The sequence below is a fragment of the Mercenaria mercenaria genome, unplaced genomic scaffold, assembly GCF_021730395.1.
Source record: "Mercenaria mercenaria strain notata unplaced genomic scaffold, MADL_Memer_1 contig_4350, whole genome shotgun sequence".
In the NCBI taxonomy this organism is placed as follows: Eukaryota; Metazoa; Mollusca; class Bivalvia; order Venerida; family Veneridae; genus Mercenaria; species Mercenaria mercenaria.
Window position 1 is genome coordinate 48,100 of NW_026462571.1, and position 18,935 is coordinate 67,034.

The following is an 18,935-nucleotide window of genomic DNA, read 5'->3' on the forward strand; positions in this document are numbered from 1 at the left end:
AAACTTCAGAGTTTTGAAATATTTAGGCACAGAATCGATGACACGTTTATCCCGAAATACACTAGGTACATCGATGAAGTCAATACCTTTATTTATAAAACTTTGTAAAACTTTAACCAGAATTTTCTAAGTCCAAAAGGGGGCATAATTTGCCCAAATTACATGTCAGAGTTATGGGACTTGACCCAGTGAGGTTGGTAATTGATCTAGAAAAAGAAAAAAGAAATTTCAAATCTATATGCCTTTTTGTAATAGCTGTATGTACTTGCACGCAAAACTTTAACCAGAATTATCTAAGTCCAAAAGGGGGCATTATTTGGCCAAAGTGAAGGTCAGAGTTATGGGACTTGGTGCTATCAACTAGTTTTATAACCCCGAAGACACATGTGAAGTTTCAATTCAATATCTGCATTAGTTTAAGAGATAGTAACTTGCATGTAGAACTTTAACCAGAATTTTCTAAGTCCAAAAGGAGGCATAATTTGCTCAAAATACATGTCAGAGTTATGGAACTTGCCCCAGTGAGGTTGGTAATTGACCTAGAAAAAGAAAAAATAAGTTTCAAAGCTATATGCCTTTAAATGATAGCTGTATGTACTTGCATGCAAAAACTTAACCAAGGTGTGACGCCGACGCCGACGCCAGGGTGAGTAGAACAGCTAGACTAATAGTCGGGCTAAAAACTTAACCAGGTTCTTGCGCATGACACTCCGTCTCATGGTGGTGAACATTTGTGCCAAGTAATATTAAAATCCCTTTAAGGATTGTCGAGTTACAGACTGGACAGGAAAACGCCCTTTTGGCCTTTAACTTCAAAGTGTGACCTTGACCTTTAAGCTAGGGGTCTGAAAGACGATGTACATCGTCTTATTATGAGGTACATTTGTGCCAAGTATTATTAAAATCCCTTCATGTATGGCAGAGTTATGGACCGGACAGGAAAAAGCCCTGTTGACTTTTGACCTCTAATTGTGACCTTGACCTATAAGCTAGGGGTCCGAATTTTGCGCAGGACACATCGGCTCATTATGGGAAACATTTGTGCCAAGTAATATTAAAATCCCTTCATGGCTGGCAGAGTTGTGGACCGAACACAAAGTTGCGGACGGACAGAAATGCGCATTCATACAGTCCCTGAAACTGGTTTCCAACCAGTAGGGGACTAATAAAACAATAGGGTCATGATGACCCTGAATCGCTCACCTGAGTAATATGAGCCGCACATTTAAAATGGCAAACTGATGCTAAAATATTAGAAAGTAGGTCACATTCATGGTCACTGAAAGTCAGTTTTAAGATCGGTGGTGTGCAAAACTATACATGTCATCCAATTTTCAAGGCTGTATTTTAACAAACAAGAAAGTAGGTCAGTGGGTCATGGTCATAGGGGTCACCAGGTAATTAAATTAAATAGTCAAGGAAATATGATCTGATAATTTTTGAAGTTTTAATATTCCTATATACTTCATGTAACATGTGACCCCTAGGGCAGGCCGCCTTTTTTACCTCAGGCGCATAATTTGAACAATCTTGATAGAGATCCGCTAAGCAATGCGACATATCAAATATCAAAGGCCTAGACCTTGAACATTCAGACAAGAAGATTTTGATTTTTATTCCTATATAAGTCTATGTTAAATTTGGGACCCCCAGGGCTGGGCCTCTTTTCACCTCAGGGGCATTATTTGAACAATTTTGGTAGAGGACCACAAGGCAATGCAACATATCAATTATCAAAAGCCTAGGCCTTGCACTTTCAGGCAAGAAAATTTTAAAAGTTTTTTTTCTATTTAAGTCTATGTAAAACTAAAAACCCGGAGCAGGGCCTCTTTTCACCCCAGGATTATAACTCTGGTGTTACCTGGGCAATCTGTCTGAAACTTGATGGTCCCCATAACTTCATAGTGGTGAACATGTTTATGAAGTTTGTTTGAAAAAAATCTAAAATAAGGAATGATTTTTTTTTTTTGGTGGGGGGGGGTGATGTCTGGGGATTGGGAGGGGTGTGATCAAGGTATCGGGGTGACCAGGTGTGGGTACACAACTTCACATGTTTACAATAAATGTTCATGGAAAAGAATGAAAGAAATTTAATGAAATTCTACCAAATGGTAAGTTTGTTATGTACAAATATGTGGATTTTTATACAATTAAAGGGCAATAACTCTTAATTTACAAATAAATCCGAACGAAATTGTGTGTACACAACCACATTATGGTGATCTAAATTCTGTTAAAGTTTCATAGTTCTAGGTCAAATATATCAAAAGTTATGATGCAGAAATTGCCATATTCATAGTACCCTATATAGTTAACACCAGAAATTTCTAAGGACCACAACTCTGGTGTTAATAGGACAATCTGACTGAAACTTGACGGGCCGCAAGAAATCATAGTGGTGAACATGTATATGAAGTTTTATATAAATATTCCCAACCATTTCCTAGATATGGCTCCGGACGGACGGACGGAAGGACGGAAAGACGGATGGAAGGACGGACGGACAACGCCAAAACTATATCCCTCCCGACGAAAGTCGGGGGATAAAAAAGGTGAGTGTCATCATATTTTTTGCATTTTTACAAGCAGTGTATCGAGTATCAAAAATCGGGGAATGGTAGGCGATGTAGATATGATTTAACTTTACAGAGAACTTTAAGTTTGCTAATTCTTTCTTAATTTGTGGTCGTGGTGATGTTTACCAACAAGCTGATTTTTCAGTAAATTTGGCCATTTCGTCATGAAAGCACTTTCATTGTCAAATATTTACATTTTGACTAATATTAAGAAGCAAACCGAATAGGCGTGAGATAGCTATAAAATATACAATGTATTTGGAAATAAAATATGTACCGAAAATGGTTCGGAAGTAAAATTATTCACTTTTTATTGAGAGAGATAGCTCTGTCGTGAAGGAGATAGTCATGTCGCTGAGAAGATAGCTCTGTGTTGCATTAACATTTTTTGAGCAGTGTTGAATGTATCCGGAGAGTAGTTATGTCCACTTACGAAATGCAATTCATTTATCACATTTTTATATTTATATATCATTTGTATAACACATGTTGCTTATATTTTCTTATATTTATTTTGCTTGTTTTGTATTTAGTGTCGTTTTAACAAGTACTTCTTGATTCAGCACCAGTACTAACTTGTTCTCAGCAACTAACTATCAAGTCCTCCTACAGACACATTGTAAAATAGTCAGGGGGTTCAAACTCAAGTACCGCCTCGGTAGCCTAGTGATAGAGCGTCCGCTTCGAGTGCGGGAGGTCTTGTGTTCGATCCCCGAGGATAGTGCTAGGACTGGTCAGCCCGGTGTCAGTATAATATGACTGGGTGGGGTATCATGCCACGTGTCCACGGCGTAATATTCCAATGAGGCAGCACTATAAAATTGGGCATTGCGCTCACTGCTACAAGTAGACTCCGTCGTTTATATGACTGAAAAATTGTTAAAAAAAGCCGTCAAACCCGAACACACACACACACACACGCAAACTCAAAGCCAATGATCAATAGATCTGCACTTTCACTATTGATCTAAGCGAGCGGGCTATATTTTCTTAGAATCGGCATGTTCTACTTTTTCTATTAAAAAAGTAAATTCAGTTAGAGAGTAATTAATGCGTGAAATTATCTTGTGAAAAGCAAGGGTTGCCTGTAACTTTAGTGGAAGTGGCTCTGATACTTGTGTATAAGGCTTGTAAAATCATATCTGAATATAATGATATCATAATTGCTTTTCGTTGAGGACACGACCAGTTTGTTTGTACGTTCCGGTAAAAATATACTTTGTACAAATATCAGAGTCGCTGTGACTTCATCAATATACGAGCACGTACAAATGCACTTATGAATCTAAAATCTGAAAGATTTCAACAGTCATGCTGATTTACCAGCTAGATAAACTTTATAGGGCAACTTTACGTGGAGGCTAATTATAATGCATTTACTGTTTTAACAATGAACGTATTTAATTAGCAACCTCAATTTAACATACAATTACTGACATAATTTCTGCAATGATCGAATTCTAAATTTAAGAACTTTGTTTATAATTGAAATTCTAATATTCTCGGCTATTTTTATTTCTATATAAATTTATCTGAACCAATCAGACGCGTTTGTCGAAAATGTCGTGACTTCAGATTTTGAGTAAAATTATCTTTCTTTAGAATTTGAATTTTGTCATAATATGACGTAAGAGCATTAGCATCTTTAACTTGCGAAATTATGAAAAAAACATGTCCGAGCCGGTAATCGCATTTCCTTATCCATGTACTGTGAAATCATTTAAATTCGCTAGCATGAAATTGCAAAACTGCCTTATTGCCGTTTGCGCGGGCTTTAATTCGCGCATTTTAATTTTTTTTTTCATAAATCTCCAGCATCGCATTTGTCCGGCATAAAATACAGTTCCAATTGCAAACACATTTTTTTCTTTTCTTTTTCCTAGTGGCCTAGCTTTTGATCCAAGATAACCCATATTAAAAGTTAACCTAGATTCCATCAAGGCAATCATTCTGACCAAATTTTATGAAATCAATTGAAAAACTTCAGCCTCTATCACATATTCAAAGCTTTCCTTTGATTTCACCAGGTGACCTAGTTTTTTAATTCCAGTTAACCCATATTCAAATTTATCCTAGATTTTATCCAGACAAACATCCTCATCAAGTTTCATAACGACAGACTGTAAAATGCAGTTCCTATTGCATAGATCAGGTATTTCTTTAATTTGACCTAGTGACCTAGTTTTTGACCCCAGATAATAATTTTCTTACTTGACCTAGATTTAAACAAGACATCCATTTTGACTAAATTTCATGAAGGTCAATTGAAAAAGTACAGCCTCTATTGCATACACAAGCTAAATGTTGACAGAGAGACAGACAGACGACTGACGACGGACATCGAGTGATCACAATAACTCACCTGAGCAAAAAAGTAAACAGAATGTATAACTTTTCAAAATTTACAATTATAACCTAATGAAAAACCTTTTTCAAAACAATACTTGGAAAATTCATACATATGTATATCCAATGGAACAGTAACTTTATATTATTTCAAATGAGGACAACCCAAAGTAAATATTAAAACGTTTAAATTATGAACACAGAGCTCTGTTCATGCAACACAGAGCTATCTCCTTAGCGACATGACTATCTCCTTCACGACAGAGCTATCTCTCTCAATAAAAAGTGAATAATTTTACTCCCGAACCATTTCCGGTATATATTTTATTTCCAAATACATTGTATATTTTACAGCTATCTCACACCTACTCGGTTTGCTTCTTAATATTAGTCAAAATGTAAATATTTGATAATGAAAGTGCTTTCATGACGAAATGGCCTAATTTACTGCAAAATCAGCTTGTTGGTAAACATCACCACGACCACAAATTAAGAAGAATTAGCAAGCTTAAAGTTCTCTGTAAAGTTAAATCATATCTACATCGTCTACCATTCCCCGATTTTTGATACCCGATACACTGCTTGTAAAAATGCAAAAAATATGATGACACTCACCTTTGTTGATGTTCTTTTATCGCGACGTGCACTACCTCGGAAGTTGCGACAGAGCAGTTTACCGTATACCTCTTAAAGAGGTAGCTCTGTAGTTTACCAGTCGTGTAAATGAACTTCACTAAGATGTGGTAAGTACGAGATGCAAAGATAAGAATATGTTAATATGATCTTATTCATTAGATATTCACATGTTTTACTAATACCATCTTTTAATCAGGTACGATTATAGTAACTGTTACTGTAGTACAACGGATCTACCTTTTGTGACTGATGGATGGACAGACAGATGGACAAACTGACAGATAAAAGTTAAAGTTTTCATATTTGCTGCCACAAAAACCACATTTATTATACTGAAACTTAATTAAGGAATCTGCATATTCTCAAAAGTACCTACCATCCTTTAATTAGGTTAGATTACAGTTACTTTAGTACAACGGATCTACCTTTTGTGACCGATGTATGGACAGATCGATGGACAAACTGACACATAAAGGTTATTGTTACTAGTTGCTGGTTTGTTTTTTCTGATATCTTAAGTATTTTAATTAACAAGCAATTGTTACCATTAGACATAACAATGTGAACCTGAACTGTCAGCAAATGTGAACCAGAAACAAAACTGCATTTCATTTCTAAAACACCTTTATCAGCATTGAACATGGTTTGATAAAAGTTAAAAAAGTCACTGTTAAGGTTAAGAAGAAATATAATGATACCTGATGGCAAAGTCTGCACCTCCAATAACTCTTCTGGGCTATCACCTGATTCATTGTAGGCAACCACTCTGATTTCATACCATGTCTTATCATCTAAATTTGAAAACTCAAAATCAAGCTGTTCTGTTTCACGTTGATTGAAATCATCCCTTGAATTTCGTTTGCGACAAGAGATTTTGTAACCAAGAACTGGTCCAAATGTCTGAGTCTCAATAGGTGGATCCCAGGCAAGTGATATCTTCCGGGTACCTCCTTTGCCTTTCACTTTCCTAGCTGGTCCTGGTGCTATAAAATTATCAAGAACTAACAAATCGTATTGAACATTTATCTGCTGTCAAAGACAAAAAGATAGTAAACAACAGAAGTTCTTAAAGCGTTTGAACTGCATACAGAGAATACATTCTGAAAATAATCACTTATTTGAATCTGGCATTTCATTGAAAACTTACAGGATCCCATATTGATTAGTAAAGTACATGTACAAGAAGACTATTAACCAGCTGTAACAGTGGCCTGGAATACACAGTTTTCAATTACAATTTGTTGGGTTAAACGTCGCACCAACACAATTTTAGGTCATACAGCGACTTTCCAGCTTTGATGGTGGAAAAAGACCCCAGGTCCCCCTCCGTGCATAACTTCATCAAGAGCGGGCACCTGTGTAGAACCACCGACCTTCCGTAAGCCAGCTGGATGGCTTCCTCACATGAAGAATTCAACGCCCCGAGTGAGGCTCGAACCAACATCGATGAGGGGCAAGTGATTTGATTTCAGCGACCATAACCATTCCGCCACAAAGGCCCCTTGACGCAGTTTTCATATTTGCTGCCACAGAAACCACATTTTTTATATTGAAACTTATTTAAGGAATCTGCATATTCTCAAAATCACCTACCATCTTTTAATTAGGTTTGATTAGAGTAACTTTAGTACAACGGATCTACCTTTTGTGACTGATGTATGGACAGATCGATGGACAAACTGACACATAAAGATTATTGTTACTAGTTGCTGGTTTGTTTTTTCTAATATCTTAAGTATTTTAATTAACAAACAATTGTTACCATTAGACATAAGAATGTGAACCTGAACTGCCAGTAAATGTGAACCAGAAACAAAACTGCATTTCATTTCTAAAACACCTTAATCAGCATTGAACATGATTTGATAAAAGAAAAAAAAGTCACTGCCAAGGTTAAGAAGAAATATAATGATACCTGATGGCAAAGTCTGCACCTCCAATAACTCTTCTGGGCTATCACCTGATTCATTGTAGGCAACCACTTTGATTTCATACAATGTCTTATCATCTAAATTTGAAAACTCAAAATCAAGCTGTTCTGTTTCACGTTGATTGAAATCATCCCTTGAATTTCGTTTGCGACAAGAGATTTTGTAACCAAGAACTGGTCCAAATGTCTGAGTCTCAATAGGTGGATCCCAGGCAAGTGATATCTTCCGGGTACCTCCTTTGCCTTTCACTTTCCTAGCTGGTCCAGGTGCTATAAAATTATCAAGAACTAACAAATCGTATTGAACATTTATCTGCTGTCAAAGACAAAAAGATAGTAAACAACAGAAGTTCTTAAACCGTTTTTACAGCATACAGAGAATACATTCTGAAGATAATCACTTATTTGAATCTGGCATTTCATTGAAAACTTACAGGATCCCATTTTGATTAGTATAGTAAATGTACAAGAAGACTATTAACCAGCTGTAACAGTGGCCTGGAATACACAGTTTTCAATTACAATTTGTTGGGTTAAACGTCGCACCAACACAGTTTTAGGACATACAGCGACTTTTCAGCTTTGATGGCGAAGAAAGACCCCAGGTCCCCCTCCGTGCATAACTTCATCACGAGCGGGCACCTCTGTAGAACCACCGACCTTCCGTAAGCCAGCTGGATGGCTTCCTCACATGAAATATTCAACGCCCCGTGTGAGGCTCGAACCCACATCGATGAGGGGCAAGTGATTTGATTTCAGCGACCTTAACCATTCCGCCACAGAGGCCCCTTGACGCAGTTTTCATATTTGCTGCCACAGAACCCACATTTTTATACTGAAACTTATTTAAGGAATCTGCATATTCTCCAAATAACCTACCAACTTTTAATTAGGTTTAATTACAGCTACTACTGTGACTAATGATGGACAAACTGACAGATAAAGGGACAAAATAAAGTGGTCTATTAATTTCTACTTATATCCAAGGTTTCATGTAAACATTTCTTCATTTTTTTTAGTTATGACAGAAACCACCATATGTGACTGACAGATGGACAAATGGATGAACAAATGGACAAACTTAGAAAAAAAATAATGTGCATATTCTCTACATTGTCTTCTATCTATTCACCAAATTTCATGAAAAAAGCTCTTATGCTTCTTAAGGCAGAATCCACATTTCTTCTTACATTTTTACTATTTGCTGCTATAGCAACCACAATCTCATAGCAACAAAATTATCCCTGAAGTAAGTTTCATGAAAAAAGTCTTGTACTTTTTAAGTTATTGAATGATCCTACTCTGCCACTTTTAAGTCATATTTTGGACTATCTGTTGCTGTAGCAACTTCATATTGTTGCCAAAGACGCTCATATGATTTTTTTGTATAATAAAAACAATTGTCCTACGCATGATTTTCTAAGTCCAAAAAGGACCATAATTCTTGCAAAAAGCAGGATGGAGTTACGTTTCTTGATGTACAGAGTCAGCTCATGACGGTGAACAACAGTTGCAAGTTTCAAAGCAATAGCTTTGATAGTTTAGGAGAAAAGTTTACCTAAACATAAAACTTTACTAATAAATCTGATTTAAGTCCAAAAGGGGCCATAATTCTTGCAAAAAGCAGGACAGAGTTATGTTTCTTGCTGTACAGGGTCAGCTTATGATGGTGAACAAGTGTTGCAAGTTTTAAAGCAATAGCTTCGATAGTTTGAGAAAAGCTGACCTAAACATAAAACCTAACCAAGGAATCTGATTTTCTAAGTCCAAAAGGGGCAATAATTCTTGCAAAAAGCAGGACAGAGTTATGTTTATTAATGTACAGGGTCAGGTTATGATGGTGAACAACTGTCGCAAGTTTCAAAGCAATAGCTTTGATAGATTAGGAGAAAGTTTGACCTTAACATAAAACTTAACTAAGATATCTGATATTTTCTAAGTCCAAAAAGTGGCCATAATTCTTGCAAAAAACAGGATGGAGTTATGTTTCTTTTTTTGTACAGGGTCAGCTATTGATGGTGAACAAGTGTTGCAAGTTTCAAAGCAATAGTTTTGATAGTTTAGGAGAAAAGCTGACCTAAACATAAAACTTAACCAGGCAACGCCGACGCCGATCAAGTGATGACAATAACTCATCATTGTTTTTCAAAAAATCAGATGAGCTAAAAATAAAAAGATGTGCATATTCTCCATACTGCCACCTATCCATGTACTAAGTTTCATGAAAAATAAATTTTGTTCTTTTTCAGGGTCATCTTTTGGGTGACTGACGAACTGACAGACTTATCCTTGGTTGCCTCAAAATGATTCTGCCTTAATTTTTGTTTTGCTTTATTTTTTTAAACAAAGCAACTTCTGCTGATGTCACTACTTTTACAAACAGTAGTAAATGAACTTCACTATCGCTTACTAAAAGATGTGGTAAGTGCGAGATGCAAAGGTAAGAATATGTTAATATGATCTTATTCATTAGATATTCACATGTTTTTACTAATGCAAATAAAAGTGAAAGTTTATAAGCCATTATCTTTGCAAAACTGCTTGTGGGAAAATGTATTGGTCTTGGGTTATTCTTATGTCATGTTACAGTCATATGTGCGGATAATTTTTAGCCCTGAAGAAGCATGTACAATGTACATGTAATATGTCTTCTATGCAGTAACAGTATATGCTATTGTTGATTGAATTTTAGTTGGTTATCTATGCCTGTTAGATGTATAAATGGTGTGGGATGAAATAATATAAGTTTCATTTATTTATTCTAGGTTCCAAAAAGAAGTATCTGGGCTGTTCCCCTACCTTTATGACAACTGCATTGCAGAAGCTCAAATGTATTGCTTAACATCAAAGAACACTTAAAAATTGTCATAACGTTTTTCTGAACATAGAAATTTTTTATTTTGTTAATACATTATAAACAAGAGATCACAGAGTGATCTTGGCGCCCACCATTGAGCCATTTTTGAATGTTCCAAATTTCAAGACCAGATCAAGGTCAAAATCAAGGTCAAAGTTCATTTCGGTACACAAAACTGTGCATGTGGTCCAAATTTTAAGCTGTAGCTTGAGAAATGTGAAAGTAGTTACTAGGTCAAAATCAAGGTGAAGTTCATTTTAGTACACAAAACTATGCACGTGGTCCAAATTTGAAGGCTGTAGCTTAAGAATTGTGAAAGTAGATCACTAGGTCAAAATCAAGATCAAATTTCAATTCAGAACACAAAACTATGCATGTGTTCCAAATTTGAAACCTGCAGCTTGAGAAATGTGAAAGTAGGTCACTAGGTCAAAATCATGGTCAAAGTTCATTTCGGTACACAAAACCTATGCATGTGGTCCAAATTTGAAGGCTGTAGCTTAAAAATTGTGAAAGCAGGTCACTAGGTCAAAATCAAGGTCAAATTTCATTTGAACACAAAACTATGCATGTGGTCCAAATTTGAAGCATGTACCTTAAAAACGTGAAAGAAGGTCACTAGGTCAATGTCAAGGTCAAAGTTTATTTCTGTACACAAACCTATGCAAGTGGTCCAGATTTGAAGTCTGTAGCTACAGAAATGTGTAAGTAGGTCACTAGGTCAATCTCAAGGTCAAAGTTCATTTCAGTACACAAAACAATGCACATGGTCCAAATTTGAAGGCTGTAGCTTGAGAAATGTGAAAGTAGGTCATTAGGTCAAAATCAAGGTCAAATTTCATTTCGGAACACAAAACTATGCATGTGGTCCAAATTAAATGTGAAAGTAGGTCACTAGGTCAATGTCAAGGTCAGTAGTTTTCGGTACACAAACCTATGCATTTGGTCCAAATTTGAAGGCTGTGGCTACAGAAATGTGAAAGTAGGTCACTAGGTCAAGATCAAGGTCAACTCATGTCAAGGTTCATCTAGCCACTCAAAACTATACATAAAGTACAAATTTGAATATTGTATGTTATGACAAGGAGATTTTCAAAGTTTTTCCCTATATAAGTCTTTATAAACCATGTGACCCCCGGGGCGGAGCCATATTTGACCCTAGGGAAATAATTTGGACAATCTTGGTAGAGGACCGCTAGATGATGCTAAATACCAAATATCAAAGTCCCAGGCCCTGTGGTTTTGGACAAGAGGATTTTAAAGGTGTTCCCTATATAAATCTATGTAAATTATAAAAATAAACAAAGGGGCATAACTCACTCAAAAATTGTTGAACCTGTCTGATTTTCAGAGGGACACAACTAGGGTACCAATACATCATTCTGGCAAAGTTTGGCCAAAATACCCCTAGTAGTTTCTGAGAAGATGCGATAACGAGAATTTGTTAACGGACGGAAGGACAGAAGGATGACGGACCACGGACGCAGAGTGATTTGAATAGCCCACCATCTGATGATGGTGGGCTAATAAATGCTGTTATTGGTAGACACGGTAAGTACAATATTCGCCTTGTAAACACTGTTATTAAAGCTACAATAAGGCATCAAATTACCCCTCTGTAAATATGCCACCAATTTTCATTATTTTTCATGGCATTCAGTGGCATCTGATGGAAAATATGATAGACAATGCTGGCATTTGATGGAAAATTGATGGCTTTTCTTTACAATGCCACTGTTTGCCACCAAATAACAACAAAAGGTACACCGATTGACATGGAACTGTGGTGGAAATCAGTGGAAAAATGAACTTAGCCATTTTGATGAGTGAAAATCGATGGAAAACACTTAGAATTTTTTTCTCATTCCGAGACTGAGAATATCTGTGCTGATATTATTTGTGTAGCGATAAATCTGAAATTTGTGAGTAAAGACTTGTCACATTGAGTTTCCTCTTGCAAAACATAATTATCTTAATTATGGTCATAATTTTTGCTAATAATTATAATGAAGATGAATTATTGTGTTAGTCACTTTTAGGCATACCAAATAATTACTTTGTATGACGTACTGTGTAGAATATTGTTTAAATTTGCAGTTTCTACTGTGTTTTGATAATTTTAATTACTTTTATAACCACAAGGTGTGTAACAAGCCTCAATTAAAATAAACATCAAACTTATAAATAATTGTTTCATCATTATATCTTACTCAAGTTACTGTTAATCTATTTGCTGACTGGCATTATTTATAGGGGCTGTTCTTTCATAGCATGGCCTTCATATGTGTACATTGTAAACAAACTGCAGAGATAAGGTAGCAGGGTACACTTCGAATTTTGGCCCCCGTCAATATTTGTTAAAATTAGAACTTCGTGATTTTGGATGTCTGTAAATTAAGGTGAGAGATAATGATTATTAATTCTTTAGAAATTTTAAACAGCCGATACCTGAAAAATTCTGATGTAAGTTGTAAAACTAACTGCTGCTAGCTTTGTACGAATCGGCCAGTCACCTTGGCGCGAAAAATTCAAATCACGGAAGGGTTCCATGCTTGTTGATTGATACTCAAGAACTTTTTCGCTATTTTGTGAAAAGAACGAGCTGGATGGGTCCCCATTCCGTTTATATCCTGAAGTTCAGTAGGGACTATTAAATTGAGAAATGCAATAAAATTGGGCATTGTTCCTGCAGCGGGATCATTGCAGGCTGTTCAAAAAGTGCAAAATTGATGATTTTGGCATGCTATTTTTAATGGACTGTGTAAAACTTTCGTTTTGATAACTTTCTGTATTCTTGTATGAGAGTCCTGATCTAGCCATTAATTAAAAGCACAAAACATGCACGCAATTTATAAAATGGCCACCCTGATTCTACTAATATGGGAAGTGCAATATTAACACTCGCTATATGTAAGCCTGGCCGTGCTCAAAATTTTCGAAACTAAGTGTACCCTGCTACATTAACGGAAATCTGCCAAAATTAAATTTCGAAAGAACTCTTAAAATTGTGCGGTTTCACATAGTTTAGAACCTCTTCTTTGATATTCTAAACTTTCTTGGGACTTATAACGCTACCTGACGGCACAGCAGCTCAAAAATGTTACGGTGATGACACATAAAAGCATAAAAGTCAGTATACACGCATATAATTTTTTAGATTCTAGCACCATTAACAGGGTTCTGGTACAGTAAAAGCATCAGTTTTATCATTATTAACCCACATAGCGCATACTTGGCCCACCAGCTATGCATTTCGTCAATTAGGGGGATGTTCGGACGGTGGGGACCCCATGAAATAGGAAAATAGGGGGTGGGGACATTTTATTTTCGCAAAATGATGCAAAATTGCCCTTATATCATTCCTAATGACAAAATACGTTAAATAATGCCAGAAAATGATAAAAACGGATGTATTGTACGTTCTTTGTCTCGTCGCGACAATTTGTAAATTTTGGCTAAATTTGTGCGATATGGGGTGTGCAAGTTTAGACGCTCACATACAGACTTCTTTTCATGCTATTATAAACATTTTTTGTTTTAATTTGCGAAAGATATATAAAAGTTCAGAACTAGGAAAACCCTCTTTTGTTCATTAACTGAAAAATCTTAAGGTAGCAGGGTACACTTCGAATTTCGGCCCCTGTCGATATTTGTTATAGTTAGAACTTCGTGATTTTGGATGTCTGTAAATTAACGTGAGAGGTAATGATTGTTAATTCTTTAGAAAATTTAAACAGCCGATACAAGTCATGTAAAATTCTGGTGTAAGTTGTAAAACTAACTGCTGCTAGATTTGTATGAATCGGTGAGTCACCATGGCGCGGGAAATTCAAATCACGGAAGGGTTCCGTGCTTGTTGATTGATACTCGGGAACTTTTTCGCTATTTTGTGAAAAAAAAACGAGCTGGATGGGCCCCCATTCCGTTTATATCCTTAAGTTCAGTAGGGACTATTAAGGTATTGGACCCGTAATAGAGTACCTCCTTTTTGAAGAGTATTCATTTCCTACTATAAACCTACTTTGACTGCAACTTTCAGGGGAGCGTAGGTTCAAGCCCCACTGGGACCAAATTTTTTTCTCCATATTTTCCTTTTTTTCTAGTAAGTTTTTACTTCTTTCAAGACTTATTATGGATGTATTTTACAAAAGATGAAAATTTTCATTTTATAAGCGATTTCTTGCTGTTCAAAGTGCATTTACCTCTGAATCAGGAGGGGTAGAGTTACACATCTTTAAAAATACTGAGTTACATGCGGTAAAAGTTCTCTATTTTGCCTTCATTCTTTAGATTACATATTGTGGAAGAAATGCAGGTAGGTTTTACTTCTGCCCCAAGGTTATTTTTGAATGAAGTGAGCAAAATTCAAAACAGACCCACAGGATTCGACCTTAATTTTTCAATGTTGGAGTTAGAATTCTGTCGCATTAAATCTGTTTACTTGAGGCACCCTAGAAATAAATGATGTTTACAGTTTTATTTTGTGTTTTATAATTGTTTAACAATAGTTTGATGTTTCTTTTATCAAAATTAATGCTGTAATGAATTCTCTGCAAACGTTTTAGTTAGTGGCCATCACATTGAAATTTGTCTCTACTTGAGCTTGAGGAAATACCATAAACTATACAAAATTTACAAAAAACGGCACGGTAAAAGTTGTTTAAAATTTGCAACACAGTGCGAAACATGGTCAACTTTAAGAATATACCAAACAAATGCCATTTTTTAAATATTACTATTACGGGTCCAATACCTTAAATTGAGAAATGCAATAAAATTGGGCATTGTTCCTGCAGCGGGATCATTGCAGGCTGTTCAAAAAGTGCAAAATTGATGTTTTTGGCATGCTATTTTTAATGGATTGTGTAAAACTTTCGTTTTGATAACTTTCTGTATTCTTTTATGAGAGTCCTGACCTTGCCATTAATTAAAAGCACAAAACATGCACGCAATTTATAAAATGGCCACCCTGATTCTGCTCATTGGGGAAGTGCAATATTAAGACTCGCTATATGTAAGCCTGGCCGTGCCCAAAATTTTCGAATCTATGTGTACCCTGCTACCTAAAGGAATGCTGCTGTGTTATAAATAGAACTCTCAACCAATGAAAATAAAGAGATGTAGTAGAGCCAAAAGACAAAAAGTAATCCCAACAGTCCTGTTTTATTTCAAATGCCTTTTAAATATTTAAGAATAGACAAATGAAATATATTCTCTCTTTAGTAGATACAACTATTTGTTAAAACATTCTAGTGGGGATTCCTTCAACAGTAGATAGCAAAATAGAAAGCTGCTCAAGAATATCAAAAGTTTAAAAGTAAACAGGAACTTCTTTGTTTGAGATATTCCTTTACACATGCAGCTGGAATTTAAACATTTTAGGTTGCTAAAATAACTTTTAAAAGGACATCAGGTGAGTACATCTATTCACTTATTTTCTATTTAAGATGTTTTATAATATTCAAGAAGCTGCAAAATTTGTTTTGCTTCCATAGCAGTCAGAATAAACTTGAGTGAAATGCTGACTCAATTGTAATCTTTACAAATGACCATTTATTCTTCAGTAATTCATCTCTTGTCAGTTCATACCTAAACTAAATTTAAAATAAACATTAAAGATTTTAATTCTTTTATTATAATCACTTTTCAGATACAGTATCAGGTGTGTATATGCAGTACCTGACATATGCCAACACACACATGGATGAATTATGAGGCCTGAGACATTTTCAGGCTTCAGTGATTTACACACTGCAGAATGAATGGTGCTCACAAAGAGACCCAATTGATGTTTAAACTTTTGTAAGTATATACATGTCTGCAGATATTTTAATCCAGCATAAAACTTATTGAACAGTGTTTATTGTAAGGAATGTTCTTGTTACATCTGTTTACATAATAGTTCTACCTTTAATTCAAAACAATTTTCTTTTATCTAGGCATATTCACTTTAAGAATTTATAACTCTAATGGGCAAAGTTGAACTAAGTGCTTTAATAGTAACATGAAAAGGACGTGAATTAATTGACAGTTTAAAAAGGAAAAATTACACACCCCAGGCTATTATAATGATCATATTCCTTTCTTTTATTCTTTTATTTCATATCATGTTTCAAACACAGTGATGGAATAAACCTCATGGGCTTGATGGCAAATGGTGGAAAACGGTGGCATTTTTCATGCTTATTTAGTGGAAAATGGTGGAGAAACATCCATGGCAAACAGTGGCATTCAGAGAAAAACAGTGGCGTATTTTACATCGATTGCCACAACAGTAATTGAGGCAAATAGTGGAACATTTTAGTGGCAAACGGTAAAAAAAAAACGTTCCAAAACTCCATCGATAGTGGCATTCAGTGGAAAACGATGGCAGTTTTTATATCATCAATGTGACAGCGGCAAACAGTGAAAACCTTTAATGGCAGATGGTGAAAAATGTTCCAATAGTCCACTGATACAGGCAATTGTTGGAAAATGGTGGAAAATTTTGACTGGACTTTCCATCCTCTATTGTTTCACCGTTTTCCATCAGTTCCCACTCAAAGAGGCTTATTCCAATACTCCATTTTTTTCCCATCGATTTTTTCAGTGGAAAACGGTCGCAAATTTACAGAAGGGTAGGTAGGTCACTGTCAACAAACATGGCTGCTCCAATACAGACTGAGGTCATGGCTGGTCTGTGAAAAATAATTGGGGATATCTGTTTCAATTTATTACTTTTATTAAGTTTAGACATTATTTATTGCAGATAAATGATTTAAACAATAAAATAAAAATAATATAGAACACAGACAAAAACATTTCGTAATGGTGTCAAAACTGGTCACTCGAGGATACTAATGGGGGGAAAACCAAAGTCCTCTTCAGTGAATCACCGTTAGGAGACTAAACAAAAATATTTAAATTTAATTCAACACAACACTAAAGTTTGATTTTCAAACATTTTCCACAATTAAGATACCAAACCAACAACTATTTATAAAGGCAAATCATATTCCTATAAAATTAAATTTTACAACACTTACCAGGACAGAATGTGGTCACAAATATGGAATTGGAACAGGGACCATCACCAACTATTCCTGAGGCTAACACACAGATTTCGTATTCTGTTGATGGTTCCAAGTCAGGTAAGGTAAAGTTAGTGATGAGGTCTGGAGCTCTTGGTACATTGAACACTATGAAACTAGAACTTGGTAAAGCTACAGACTGATTCATCACAGCTTCAGCTTCCCTAAATTGTTGATTTTGTATTTTTCTATACTTGATTTTGTACTCTTGCACTTCACAGCTGTAATCATCCTGAGGTGGTTGTTCCCATTCTATCCATATGGATTTATCGCTCATGGCTTGGGGGTAAATCCCCGGTGGTTTATTAGGGGCTGAATATTAATGTAAGAATATAAATATGATAAAGCTATATAACATTACGACTAACATTTTTCAGTGCAATCTTTTTTAATTTGAGTCTAACACCATTTTTCAACATTATCTTTATACGATAAATAGGAGTCATTGAACCTTACACGTGTTCCTCAACTCCTTACTTTCACAAGTTTCCACACTCCTTTATGTCCTCCTGATGAGAGTAAGTAACAACTGATGCTAGTTTTATGAAAATCCTTTCAGTGATTAAAATAAAGAGCAGACACAAATTTGAAAAAACAAGAGTTGTGGGGGGACAGCAACGCTTGATTATTTAACAACTTTGTTAATTGAATGAATATAAGTCAAAAAGGGGCATAGTTTGTAAAAGAAGCTAAAAAGAGTTATGGATCCTGTGCAATGTAAGTCAGTCCTCCACAGTGAATAAGTGTGTTAAGTTTCAATCCATTCCCATAAGTGGCTACTGAGAAACCAGCTTACATACAAAAAGTTTTACCAAATCGGGATGCCGACACAGATGCAGACATCAGATGGGTGAGTCCAATAGCTCTACCTATCTACCTATTCTTTGAAGTCAAGCTAAACAAGAGTGGCAGACTGTCACAAAATACGCCCGTCATCGAACTTGGCCTAATTCAAGGCCATAATACCAGAGTGCCTTGAGTGATTAGGCTGGTTATCCAATCTGGCTGAGATATTATGCCTACAAACATTATCAGCAAGTTTGGTGAAGATCGGATGAAAACTGTTCGACTTACGAGAGCGGACAAGGCTAAATTCGCAGATTTCGAGTAATTCAAGTGCCATAATCCAGGAGTGCCTGGGGCGATTTGGCTGGTTATCTAACTTGGCTGAGATATTATGCCAACAAACATTATCTGCAAGTTTGTGGATGATCGGATGAAAACTGTCCGACTTAGAGAGCGGACGAGGCTAAATTTGAAGTTTTTTTAGTACTTCATGGGCCACAAACCAAGATTGCCATGGGCGATTCGGCTGGTTATTAAACCTGGCCGAGATATTATGCCCACAAACATTGTCACTAAGTCTGGTGAAGATCAGATGAAAACTGTTTGACTTAGAGTGCGGACAAGGCTAAATTCGCAGTTTTTGAGTAATTCAAGGGCCATAACTCAAGAGTGTCTGAAGTGATTTTGCTGGTTATCAAACCTGCCCAGGATATTATGCCAACAAACATTGTCAC

General features: G+C 35.9%; 1 protein-coding gene across 1 annotated transcript; it reads right to left on the bottom strand.

Annotated features, from left to right (window-relative positions):
- Positions 1–3,806: 3,806 nt before the first annotated feature.
- On the bottom strand, positions 3,807–17,692 carry LOC128553812 (receptor-type tyrosine-protein phosphatase delta-like). Its single transcript, XM_053535002.1, has 4 exons — positions 17,371–17,692; positions 7,474–7,758; positions 6,257–6,541; positions 3,807–3,868 (listed from the first exon to the last, which is right to left on the bottom strand). Exons 1-4 carry the CDS (start codon positions 17,690–17,692, stop codon positions 3,807–3,809), a joined length of 954 nt encoding a protein of 317 aa, XP_053390977.1.
- Positions 17,693–18,935: the final 1,243 nt, after the last annotated feature.